General features: G+C 43.6%; 1 protein-coding gene across 1 annotated transcript in view; it reads right to left on the bottom strand.

Annotated features, from left to right (window-relative positions):
• The window catches only part of aff2 (AF4/FMR2 family, member 2), a 153,489-nt gene that overhangs the window by 95,635 nt on the left and 44,135 nt on the right, over nucleotides 1–13,719 (bottom strand). The window contains exons 3-4 of the mRNA XM_068714237.1: nucleotides 8,035–8,698; nucleotides 6,780–7,213 (exon numbers count right to left, since the gene is read on the bottom strand). Coding sequence (XP_068570338.1) covers nucleotides 6,780–7,213; nucleotides 8,035–8,698 — 1,098 coding nt within the window. The remainder of the gene's footprint in view (nucleotides 1–6,779; nucleotides 7,214–8,034; nucleotides 8,699–13,719) is intronic.

Genomic DNA, 13,719 nt, shown 5'->3' with positions numbered 1-13,719 from the left:
TCGGTCTGTATTCTTTGTTTTCTAGAAGGCCGTTTTATGATCATTTTATTATCAGCGTAAAAGCTGAATCATTTCATCTCTCTCTCTCTCTCTGCAGAGGCAATTAGCAACTCTATGAAAACCTAATAAATGAAAGCGTTAAAAGGCTTTCATTGAGCTTTGATACAGTATCAGAGATACCTGCTGCCTATATAAATGTATTGGCAGGTGCCGACACGGTGGAAGACAGCGGCGTGTGTGTGTGTGTGTGTGTGTGTGTGTGTTCATTCGTGTTACGTCTCGGTCGTGAGTTGACAAGCAGCCGGAGGGAAAGAGAGGCCTGATGGGTATTATGCAAATGAGGCCAGCTGTTTGCTGCATTGGCAGACTCCTCATAACTCTCTTCTAGTTCTGCTGGAAGTGAGAGAATATTTTTATTCCCCTCCCTCCTCGTCGCCACGTTCTCTCGCCTCTTCTTTTATTTCCTCAGAGAATGTATTTTCTACATGCCGTAATTTTATACACACCCATCCCTCTAACGCGTTTTTTTACCGCTGTTCCCCCGCGAACGCCCGGCTATCCATCTGCACTGTTACGATAATGAATGGACAAACAGGGGAAAGCTTCCTTAAGCATTTGTTGACTTCTGCAGTATAAAGTAAATTATTCTGAGGCTCCGCATCCACAGCTCACTGAAAAAACAGTGTTTTCTGTGAATAGGTCTCATGTTAATTCAGACACTTTACCACTGCACACACTTAATTTCAGTCAGTAGAAACCTCTCTCTCGTGACCACTTCGCTGTGCTCGCAGACGCCGTCGCTGGTGGGATTTAAAGAGATTCTTTTAACGCCATCAACATACATTTTGTTTTTCTCTGACTTTGCCAATATTTGTCTGTGAATCTTGCATGATAATTATACAGTTTAGCAGTAAGAACTGACATAGTATCATCTAATAAAGATGCTAAAATGTTATCAAAGAGCTGCCCATCTAGCAGACAGAGAGCAACATTAGCATTCGTTTGGAGTCGTGATTCTGTCCACCTGATGACTTTAAGCCCAATATTTACACGCCTTTTGGCTCAGTTTTGGTCTCCACCACCTCCTGAAGAAGATATCCGACTCTATAGCTGTTAATGCTCACTGGCTAGCTACTCTGTCTGTCTGCTGTTGCTTGTAACAGGGTTGGTGTGAGAGCTGAGAGGGAACCTAAACAGTAAAGTTGCCGTCTGTAAAACCAAAACAATGAGCTGTAAGACACTAAAAGACTCCACATTTCTCTGTGGGTTCATCACTACAGGAAACCTCTTTCACATCACACACAGCCATTTCATGCATTGTTAGTATGACAACATTGATTAGTGCAGCTAATGCCGTTATACTGGTTTTAATTTCCAGTATGATATTAATTTTTCATACGCCGTCATACCGGTGCATAGCCGAAACAACTGCTGTAACTCTTCAACAGGCAGCAAAATATACTGTTTGTGCGAATAGCGCTACGGTCGGAGCTAACGCTAGTTTTGTATTGCGAGGAACCCCTAAGTTATGGTTATAACTTCATAACACAACAATTAATAACCCACAACTAACTCTCTTTAACAGGGCAACACCACGGCACACAACAGTTTGTGACACAAACAATTTGTAACACGAATAATTGTACATTTATAAAAGTACACCGCCGAACAGCATGCTGGGTACAGCTCGCTAGCTAGCCCGTTAGCTAGTCTGTTAACAGCTGGGAGAGGCTCCGTCGCTGCAGTAACGTTACATTAAAGAACAGAAAAGAGGATGCAGGATGAACAAAGAGAGACCAGAGATGCATCAATACAATGTGTGCCCAAGAGAGGAGCTGAGTCTGCTGTTTGGAAGCTTTGGTCCCGATACAGACAGTCAAGAAAGACGAGTTCAGAGCAATGATTAAAACACTGGATTCAAGGTATTATTAAAATACTGGATTCAAGGTACGATTAAAACACTGGATTCAAGGTACGATTAAAACACTGGATTCAAGGTACGTCTTACTGGGGCAAAAATACTTCAGTCAAACTGCGATCCCAACATTATATGAACAACATGAAGCAAGCTGGAAGCAGAGCTACATATACAGTCGCCCACCTTTCTACAACAGTGTAGGTCAGTTTATAGTGTTTATACAACTATCTTAAAATTGTAAAACTTTAAGTTCTGTTTTTACTACGTTGCAGTTTGCACAACAAAAAATGTTTACATTCTGCAACTGTTTCATGCATTCTGATTCCTTCATATATTGTAACGTTGTGTGGGGCAAAGAAAACCCTCTAGTAATCAAAGCCTTTATACATGATGACATTAAAATGTTTTTATATTCTAAGTACTCCTGACAGTAGAGTAACCACTATATAGCTAAATAAAAACACAGTCAAGGGAGAAAAAAAATACCGTTATTGTAATAACCATGGCAGAGGGATATCGATGTGTTGACTCCACAAGCATTTGTCCACAAATGTGTGCAGCGATTTGCACCGGTTTATCCAACTCAAAGATGCCTGATGTGGCAAATGAATATGCAAATAAGCGTATGACATCATCTTGGCACCTTCGAGCAACACTTATCGCCGCCTTCCCTCAGGCGGCAGCCGCACAGGTGCCGAAATTACGCGTTCAACCGATCAGAACTATAGTCAGCTGCTAAAATATTCCAGGCAACTTCAGGTGACGGTTTTGCGCTATTTGCACTTTGCTCAAGTGTCTCGAAGTGAGAGAGATGGGGCCGGTTAATTTATTAAATCCAAGCACGGCTGTCTTTGATCTTTTGAAGTCGGAGAAAATAGTACTATAAAAGGTACATTTTGGAATAATAAAACCTAATGAAACACAACCTAATCGCTGAGGTTTCAAACTGCCTTGTAAAAGTGGCATCATCTCTTCTGTCCCTGCATAACCTGTTCAGCATATATACACGTCGCTGAGGTGCTTTCTGAACGGATGAAACAACTTCGACAGGCCTCGTGTTAGATGTTTCATCTGAATTCAGTCCAGCCAGCTTCCTGAGCTGACATCCGTTGTTATAAATGTAAACGCTCACCAGGCGAGTGTGTCAGGCAGGATCTTCTCATGCAAAGATGCGTGAACGAATGCTTTCTCTGAGAGCGGAATTGATTTGGTTGCCGCTGGCCTCGTGGTGATTACCGACTGGAGGCCTTAGTCTACCCTGCTTCTTATTTACCGCCACATTAGTGGCGAGTGCACCTCCGCGTGTGCCGTCACGGAAAAAAACCCCTCACGGAAAGCCCTCAAATCGCTGTGAAATTACACCGGCTCTGTACCTTGAGCTACATGTAAATGAAACTTGTCACGGCGCCGTTGGAAGTGTCACCTGTCACCTCGGTGTTTACCTTGTTGCCTCACAGATACACTTGTTTATCCACTCCACTCGAGTATTGTTTGCCCCGAGTGAGAGTGCAGCGGAGACAACCGGATGTCACCAGCAGCAGCTGAAAGCAGGTGTTTCTGTTAAGTGGTGAATGTTTACCCTCAACCGTTTACAGTTGTTCTTCCTTTTGAGATAATAGATAAGATCATCCCTATTACCTACTCAGCACAATACGTCTCCTACGCGCGCTGGAGGAAGAAGTTCCTGCATCACGCGCTAGTCTCACGCTGGACCGCGATTTGGCTTCAAACTGGTTGTGATGTTAGAACTCCTGCTGGTTCATCCGGGTGTTACACACAGATCTGAGGGGAGCTCAGAGAAACTTTACCTTGAAATGATTGTTGCTTGAATATGCAATGACACTGCAGTATTAACAGCTACACTTCATAATATGTCACTCTGGATTAGTCCAAAGTAAAATAGCATGCAGTGTGTGTGTGTGTGTGTGTGTGTGTGTGTGTGTGTGTGTGTGCGCTTGTCTAGAGGTAGATTTAAGCCTACTGTAACTGTTAGGAAAAGATCAATAGTGTTATCTCTCTCTCTCTCTCTCTCTCTCTCTCTCTCTCTCTCTCTCTCACACACACTTGGGAATAACAGGCCCGAATCAATAATTCTATAGTGCTAACAGAAAGCTTCCACAGCAGTTTAAAGGCTTATTGCACACACACACACACACACACACACACACACACACACACACACACACATACACACACACACACACACACACACACACACACACCATTCGACACACAATCGCAAAAATACTGAGCATTCAATAACAGAACTGTGAGCCAAATACTGGGTATGTCACACACACTCATTGCACCTGAACTAACTTGAAAAGGGTTAAATGGAAACTCAACCCTGCTGCTTGACTTCAAAAGATCTTCTCGTGATCAGGACGACCACTGATACCTGGGGACGAACCAACACTCCAGCCTCATGTCCGCCAAAAAGTGCCTTAAATCGGCAGTGTGGGAGCATTTTGGATACAGTAAATGACCGGGGAGTCAGTTTAACCATCATAGTGTGATCGTCATCGATCTGTAGATCGGCATTAACTCTTAGATGCTAGTGTGACAGTGAGAAGAGCTGCTACTGTTGTTACTACTCTGACAGCAACAGCTGTTGTTGTTGTACGCTGTGGTGCGTTCAAGTTCCAGTCAGTAAAAATGAGTATTGAACGAAAGACATTTATAAAGTTTATCATGATGTGTTTTATATGTAATCTAGTAAAACTGTGTAGAACTACAGTTGTTTTGACAGCAACATAAATAGATATTAGAGAGTGAATTATGACCTGTTTAACTGACAAACACTAGCTCTAAGCAGCTTATAAAATAGAATTAAAATGACTAATGTTAAGATTTTTTATTAATACAAATACAATCTTTGTGTCTTTATAAATAGTTGATGATGATAATAGATATTTGAGTTCATTGGCTATAGGCCTATTAGAAATGGATTGAAGGGAGATCAACCGAGTGAAAGCTTTATCTTATTAGATAAAACAGTTTTTAATTTACAGTTGCAAAACGGGTAATAAATCCCAATATGTCCCAATTGATATCGCAATACTCAGCATATCACTAAATGTTTTCAATCGCAATCATTTTGTATTGTGCCTCAAGTGTCCTGACTCTATGGTATCGTGGGGCCTCTGGTCCTGTGACTATGTTGCCAGACGTTTGGTTCACCAATCAGAGGTAAAGTGTGGACATGTTGCCCCGGTTCCTTGACATAAAAGGAGCAGCAGGACTCTCAGAGTCTTCCGTTTGGCGTTTACAATCCTCCGCGTTGCCGTTTAGGCTGCAGAACACATCCAATAACTCATCTCACCAGAACAAACACAGCGATGATAAGGTGCTGTAATCAGTCGCTCATTGTCTCCCTCTATCCCTCCTTAGTCTCCGTGCCTCGTCCCCCCCGCTTTCTTATCATCCGTCTCCCCTCCGTCTCTCTCTCTCTCACACCCTCTCCTCCCCCCTCGGTTCCTGCATCCAGTTTGCATTTTCCTTCCAATAAATTCTCCCCCGGAATAAATATGAGAGGAGTGGAAAACTAAACGGTGAGCAGGGGCGATAACGGCGGCATCCATGGGTGTGTGGGTGAAAACAAAGTGAGAGAAAGCACTCACGGCCATGAATGTACTTACTCTCGTTCTCACCCCTCCGCAAGAAAGTGTTGAAAGTAAAGTAGATTTTAATTCCCTCCCTGTCTCCCTTTTTGCTTCCTCCTTCCCGGTGCCATATGCTCAAAGCTCCATCTCGGGCTCATTTGGAGTGCTGCACACACACACACACACACACACACACACACACACACACACACACACACACACACACACACACACACACACACACACAAGCTCTATCAAAGCACAGGAACAGCTGGCTTGCTCGATATGGATGACTACTCGCCTGTCAACCGGTTTCACACACACACACACACACACACACACACACACACACACACACACACACACACACATCAAGCCTGGTGTTTCTTGCCGTTTTGAAAAGGGAAAGTGACTGAGAGACAGATAGAAGGAGAGAGACAGACAGAGTGTTCAGGTCAGAGAGTTAAGTGAGTGTGTGTGTGTGTGTGTGTGTGTGTGTGTGTGTGTGTGTGTGTGTGTGTGTGTGTGAAGAAGTTTGGGATTGTTAAGATTCATCTGACATTTCAATTAGCCAAATGTGTGAATATTCACCATGATATCGGTGAGTAGACAGAGTTGCTGTTATTATCGAACTGCCCAACTCAACTAACAATTGTGATCGGCGGTGTGATTTACACCCTTACAATAATGTTAGGTCATTTTATCTCTGAAGGTAGGGGGGCTTTATTAACATCGACACAGGGATTTGTGTATTTTTTGGCAGTCAGATTTTAACTTTGGTAATTTGATGCAGATATGAAGCTTCGTATGCTTGTGATGTGCTTTCTGTTGAGCATGTAATGACTTTAAATGGGTTCCTGGAAAGGTTTTGATTTGGACTGTATTTATGGAATTGGGTGAGTATTAAGTTGACATTGGCCTGGTGACTGGCAACCTGATCTGGCAACACTACGCTCTACCAAGTATTATTATTATTATTATTATTAATGGAAAATGTTTGGTTTTTTTTAGCTTGGGGTTATTGTGTGGTTTATGAAACAATATTTAGCACAGGAGATACTGTGACAATATATATACAAATAAGTAAATACATACAATTGTCAATATATATATATATATATATATATATATATATATATTTGTTTTAAATGACTTTTATTTGTGACCCAATTGTAAATAAAATGCGATATGTTGGGATCATGTTCAGAACAGCATTCATCCCTTAACAACTTGATATGTTTAGTAATATTGTTCCTTACCTCCCCTGTGTGGCCCAGACTCAGTTTTGGCAGTTTGTTCTTGGCGTTCCCAGCGTTCCCTCCGTAGGCCTGACTGTTGTTGAAGCCCTCTGTGGCCACTAGAGGGGGCTTGAGCTGGGGAGAGTCACTCGGCACCTGGTCCTGGCCATCCATTGGGCGAACGTATGCTGTGGGCTTCTGCTGGATCGCGATCGGCTTCCCTGATAGGCTGCCGGGCGGGAAGGTGGGGGTGGTCAGTCCAGACGTGGGAGTGGTCAGACCGGGGGTGGGCGTCGTCAGAACCGAGGTGGAAGCCAGCGGGGAGGAGGACATAGAGAGGTGGGAGCCGGTCTCGTTTTCAAACGGGGAGGATTTAAAATGTCCACCATTTTCTGTGTTAGTGGAAGACTTGAAATGGCCACTGTCCATGGTGGCAGATCGGAAATTGCCACCATCTGTAAAAGAGAATGAAAATGGAGAGAAAAGAAAAAAAAGTAAAAAATATAGAGAGCAACACCTGTTCTAATGGAATATTGCTCTGCTCTGTCAGAATCTAACGCCAAAAAAACCCCTCTCCCAGATGGATGGAGCCAATCACAATCAAAGCAAATTATGTGTTTAGAAATCAGCTGAAAGATGTGGTTTATCATCGGGTGCAGATGTTCACTTTCAGAAGCCCCACCCAAAAGGTGATGGCGTCTGTTCTGCACTGGAAATATTCATCAGCACTCAAACATTTACCCATGAATATCAAAATATAAGAAGTCCTCTTTTTGTTGTATGAATGGCAGGTAAATGTAACATGTATGTCAATAATAACAATAATACAATTGATTTAGCAAATTTTAAAAGAGCTTTATGTCATTTGTAACTAGTTTCAAGACTGGCTCCAAATATGTAACGGGTTTTTCCTGTTCTCCACTTTCTGCAGACACTGCATGACTGCAGCATTAGCTTAGCATAATGTACAGGAAGCGTTGGGAGACAGCTAGCCTGGCTCCTTCTAAAGAACTCTGCATATCAAAACCATTTTAAGTTATAACATGTTAACTACTAAAATGAAGAGGTGCTGGTATGCCGATTTTTGTAACAATGGAGAGAACCAAGCTTACTGTTTCTTTCTGCTTACTGTTTTAATGCTAAGCTAAGCTAACTGGCTGCTACCTCTACGTTTAGCATACAGACACACGAGTAGTGTCGATCCTTTCCACCAACTCTCTCTATTTTTTCCAAAATGTCAACCTATTCCTTTGAAGCCTTTCAGTGTCGGACTTACCTGGAAGAGGAAGGGTTTTGGAGGGGTGGGAAGCATGCCTTCTTCCGGAAGAAGACGAGGAAGAGGAGGATGAAGAGGAGGAAGAAGGGCTTGAGTCGCCTTTGAGACCGAGTTCATCTTTGAGTGAGCTAAACAACTCGTCGTGCCTTTGCATTTGCTGTTCCTCGAGTAAAGACATTTTCCCTCTTCCACTCGTGGCCGCCGTGACCGGCCCCGTCCCACTCGGTGCCAAGCCTACAACGAGGCCTCCTGCCTGGGCGCTCTGTCCGTGGCCTGCCCTCGACCAGTCCATGGAGCTTCGGGACTTTTTAGAATTCTGATGTGGGATCGCCGTGGCACTCATTGACGACGCGGTCGTGGCAGGCGGCTGCATGGAAGTTGACGACGAGGAAGATGCGTTTGCCATCCTCTTATCCCCGCCATCCTCTGTTCCTCCTCCTCCTCCACCTCCACCTGTTCCTCCTCTCAGGGCGTCGTTGAAAAGCTGGGACTCCATGGCGGGTCTCTCCGTCGTCGACGTGGTCGGGGTCTGCAGGTTGTTGCTGCCTTTGGGGATTCCCACCAAGTGGCTCTGGTTAGAGTGGCTGGTTAACAGGTCTTTCATTTCCTCGTAGGAACCCAGCGTGTTCTGGACGCGACTGGCCAACGCATCACCTTTATTAGTCTGAAAGGAAGAAAAAACACAAGAGGGAGGGAGAGAGAGAGAGAGAGAGAGAGAGAGAGAGAGAGAGAGAGAGAGAGAGAGAGAGAGAGAGAGAGAGAGAGAGAGAGCATTAATTAAGTCTTTCAATTTTCCTTTTCTTCAGGCTTGATGAAAAGCCCTCTTTATTCATCCGGAGAGGAGCAGTGCGAGATGGATAGGGTGACCACTGACCAGACATCAGGACGAGATGATTAATTAAAACACATGCCACCCTTAAGAGGGTCCCGTCCGGGCTGGTGCAGTAAAATTAATGGGGCAGGAATCATTATTAGCCTGACCCTGGATTCTCAAGCAATCATGGCTTGAAAGGACAGTGCGGGCCGTGCTGATATACGGCCAGAATGGCACCTTCAGCAGCGCCAACGCAGAGATGTTCCTCAGAATAGCTCAAGAGTTCCTTCCGTGTCAGCCATTGACAGCTTCATTAATGACGGAGCTGCACGTTTTTGGAAGGGCAGTCAGCGGGGGTTTCAGTCGATCTATATTTGGAACCGGAAAAAAAAGCCATGGAAGAGGAGGGACGAGTGAAGAGCAGCGGATTATCATCCCCATCCTCTGACATTTCTTTTCTACCTGAGCGGCAAATAAGTGAAGCAAATACATCAATCATGGGCCGAGTCTGAATTATGCAAGATCTGCAGCCTGTAATTTAATTGTGACATTTCATCATGAATCGCAGACAAGCGACGGATCCGTGTGAAACGTGGCATTGTAATTTGACCGTACAGAACTTTTTCTTTTGTGGGTTGATCGATGGATCCGGCCATAAAGGCGAGCTATCTGACAACCTGCTGAACACCCCGCGGTAACACCGAGTGACTGTCAAGTAATGCTACGGTGGCTTTAAAAAGGTTCAAACGGATGAGGAGGAGCGAAGAAGACCCTTCATCTCATTTTCAAGACGGGATGAAATTGCCTGTTATTTGGAGAGGTTAATGAATCCATGAATAATGAACGTACGTACGTTCATAGGCAGCGGGAGTTTAACTAATCGTAGGTAATATTTCTTAAGTTACATGTAATAATAATGAGTAATCCCCACACTGATTGCAGCGGAACTTAACACCAATCGTGCAGATCTGGGAGAGGCCGTCGGGGTCAATTTCCTGTCTACATTTATTTTAGAAGTGCATTTTAAAACCGCACATCTTGAACACTTTGAACTTTGAAAAGGAGTTCAAAGAAGTAATGGATCAGTTTGTGAACATGATCCAGAAGTCTTAACTTAACTCTAGGAGGCATGTATCTTAGCTGTTTCTTGTGTGTCTGGTTTTGTTTTTTCAGATGCAAACAGCTTCGGTCGATAACAAACAATACTGTTACCCCGAGTTTGGAGTTGTTAGCTAGTCCGTACGTCTGTCCTGTCCATTCTCGTGAATGCAGTTTCTTCAGATTTGGCAAAAACTTCAACTTGGACTCAAGGATGATCCGATTAGAATTTGGTGGTTAAAGTGATCTTAACATTTTTTTTTTTAGCATGACTCATATCCATATGCTAATTATGACAACTTCACACAAATGTCTGCTAGGATAAAATAGAGAAGTGATGACATTTCGGAAGGACGTCAATGTAAACCGCAACATGAAATAACCGTGAGACGGTAATTCTAGTTTTCATAATCAAATTGGTTTGTTAGTAATTCTTTGTGAACCAGGAGAAACTGGAATGTCACACAACCATCAACTCACTGATTCATTGTTCCGTCTTTTTAAAACCCGGAGAAACGAGACTAAGCGTCTACAGCAGGTCAGAAGCTCATCGGGGTTCATCCTCTGGGATCATGAATGTACAAAACCTCATGGTAATCCAGCCGATAGTTGCTGAGATATTTCAGTTGGGACCAAAGCATGGCTAAAAGTCACTGAGACTGCTAATGAGTTATCAACATAGATGCCAATCAATATTGTGTCCGTTACCAAACTGATAAATAAAGTAGATTCCACTCTAGAGTTAAACTCTATTCATAAGGGATGGAAGTCCTTGGGGAACTCATGTGATTAAAGGGCTCTAAGCCCCCGTATACATGTTACCTTCACTGCATTTGACCAAGATAATGGAGGGCTGTGTGTCTATCAAATTTACGGACACAATCCTCAGGATTATCTAGTGGCTGAGACATAACTTCTACCTCTCAAGGGCCGTTTTTAACAACTACCAAAATCAATAGCCGGATGAGTCTCCCGAATTCAGACTCAATATGCTTTTTAAGCTCTTACTGATACTTTCCACTGTAACATTTCTGTTTGGCAGATAAAAAGACAACCTCAAATTATTGAGATGTCATCGGATAACCCTTATGTTTGACGTAGTTTTGTTAAGAAGCACAGACTGAAAGGATATCTCTGTTATTATTTTAAAAATAGGTGAACAGCAGGTAAAAGTTCCAGGTTGAAGGTGACAGACCCTTGTGGTCCACACAAAAAAACCTCAAGACAAATCTATGCGACTGAAAGCAGCATTCATCTCGTGTACCATGTCTCACTTTATCCTTCATTTTACACTCACTAATAAAGCAGAAAAAAACAAAGCAAAAAGAAACAGGGCAAAGAATTATGCCTTATTTACAAAAGATCCACACAAGAAAGGAGAGAATTGCTTTCAAATAATCTCAACAGATGTAATTTCTGCGTGTGCGCACACACACACAAACACTACACACCGTGGCGAGCTGAAGTTAGCTGTGAATAAATTAGCTCATCTCTTCTCCATCTCGGGCTCATGAATAAAAGATCTGGTGGCTGAAGAGGAACAGAAAACACATTTACAGAGAGGCAAAATGGAAAACAGAGGAGAAGGAGAGGATGAATACCTATGTGTGTGTGTGTGTGTGTGTGTGTGTGTGTGTGTGTGTGTGAGAATAGATCATCCCAAATAGCTGCTAACAGCATAACGCTCTTTAACAGGATTAGAAGAGGGATTAGCTAATAGCTGACAGAGAGAATGAACACTGTAGAGAAAGAGAGGGAAAGACAGAGAACGAGAGTGACGGACACGCGATAGATACACAGGTACAGAGAGAGAAAATGAACGAGAGAGGGACCAGGAATGATAAAAAACTCTATAAATCCTATGTGATAATGAAAAAGGGCTGATATAGATCTTTAAAGGAGCAGTTCAGTAAGTTCAGTCAGCACTTCGACTCAAGAAATGCAGTGAGGTTGCACAGGCCTTGGTAAAGAAACACCCTCAGAAAAAAAAAAGAATTAAATTGGTAGTGTGGCGAATAAATCAGCAGAAGAAAGTATCAAGGTGTGCCAAAGCCGTTTGTCGCGTTTAACAGCAGAGAGAGATAAACTGGGGAAGTGAGTTGGAAAGAGGTGGAATATGAAACAAGTACACAAGTACACATGCTGTCATCCCTTTATGAAGGATGCAGTCACCCCCTCTGGGCCAGTCGCTTATAAGACGCATCATTGCTCCAAACTTTGTTTGAATTATCGTCCACCTGTTAAGTTAATCACTGTAATTAATGACAGATGTAGAAATCCTCAGCACAGCACCCCACTGAAAGAATCCAAAATGAGAAAACGGTTTTGACACACACCGAAACTCAGCTCTAGAACTGTCTGCATTCTGTCTGCATTCTGCTTCTGTGTGTGTGTACTTCTGAGAGCGAGTGAGTGTGCACCTCTTTGTCTGTCCACAGCTAATGTCGCATTCTGCTGCAGGATAATGCATTATATTTTGGCTGGCCAGAGTTATGGCCACATGCTCACGGACCTCTCGTGGTTGCGGTGACTCACACTCTCTCAAAACGTCTTTTATGACCTGTTTTATACTGGCACTGACTGCCTGCTGACTCCTCACTCACTACACTTAGCCGGCTAGTGATAACACAGCTGAGTGCATCACCGACCGCCAAGCTGCTACTCTGTGCCCAAAGAAGAGGCGGGATAACAGTTAACGGTGTGTTGACAGCTAATGGAATATACAGTGTGTTTGGCTAACAGCTAACGGCATGAGCAATTAGTTTCGCTAACAGCTAACGGCGTGGACGTTGTGTTCGGCTAGATAACGGAATGGATGGCGTGTTTTGCTAACAGCTAATAGCAGCCGGTGTGTTCGCTAGATGCTAGAAGCTAACGAAACAACCATACACACACACACATTGCTGCGTACCTCTCGGCCGCATCTCTGCAGATCACTTTCATTTTTTGGGACAGTGTGTCTGCAAGACTTGATCACATGAACAGAATCCTCTGTAACCTGTCATCTAACGGAGAAGCGAGCCTGATTAAACATATTTAACTAATTTACTCTTCCAGTACTTGCAAAAATGCTCAAATAAATTTAATGTATTTGGCTCCAATTACTGTAATAATTTAAACTCCAAAAGTCCACAGTCATCCTCACACAAACAAACACACACACACACACACACACACACACACACACACACACACACACACACACACACACACACACACACACATCTTGACCTGAACTCAGCTCCGTTAATTAGTTGGAAACAATTAGTTGGAGTGTGGCGGCACCTCAGATTAGATTCATTATGAGAACAAGCTCTCGTGTGCTGCTGAACCCCGAGCAGCAGCTCAGCCAGGAGCCCCCGTGTCCTCTGCGTTCAGACACAACAGCCGTTAAACACGTTCTGTCGACATTCAGAGCCGGTCCGTCCCAAGGTCGATACACTTGGCGGCATAACTGAGCGTTGAAGTGCCCGACGGCGGCAAATGAGAGTTAACAAACCAAAATCAATTTCAAACACAGGGGCAGGAGAGTGGCCGTGGACTTCATGCATGGCTGGTTCGCTTTCAGCTTGAAGAAGAAATAAAAATGATGGCACCTCGAGTGCCTCGGAACGGAACGGACCACAACCTCATGCTCGGGGATATTAAACTACTGGCCCCCGGAGAGAAGGAACGGCTCCAATAGCCTGTGATCATCCATTTTCCCTCGTCGGCTTCGTCATCCGCAAAAAACAGCGTTAAAGGGCATTATGGGGCAAAATAAATGTTTGGAT

This window comes from Cebidichthys violaceus, unplaced genomic scaffold (assembly GCF_023349555.1).
Source record: "Cebidichthys violaceus isolate CVI_PGR_0920_01 unplaced genomic scaffold, fCebVio1.0.p SCAF_2, whole genome shotgun sequence".
NCBI lineage: Eukaryota > Metazoa > Chordata > Actinopteri > Perciformes > Stichaeidae > Cebidichthys > Cebidichthys violaceus.
This window is presented reverse-complemented; position numbering and strand designations above follow the sequence as displayed.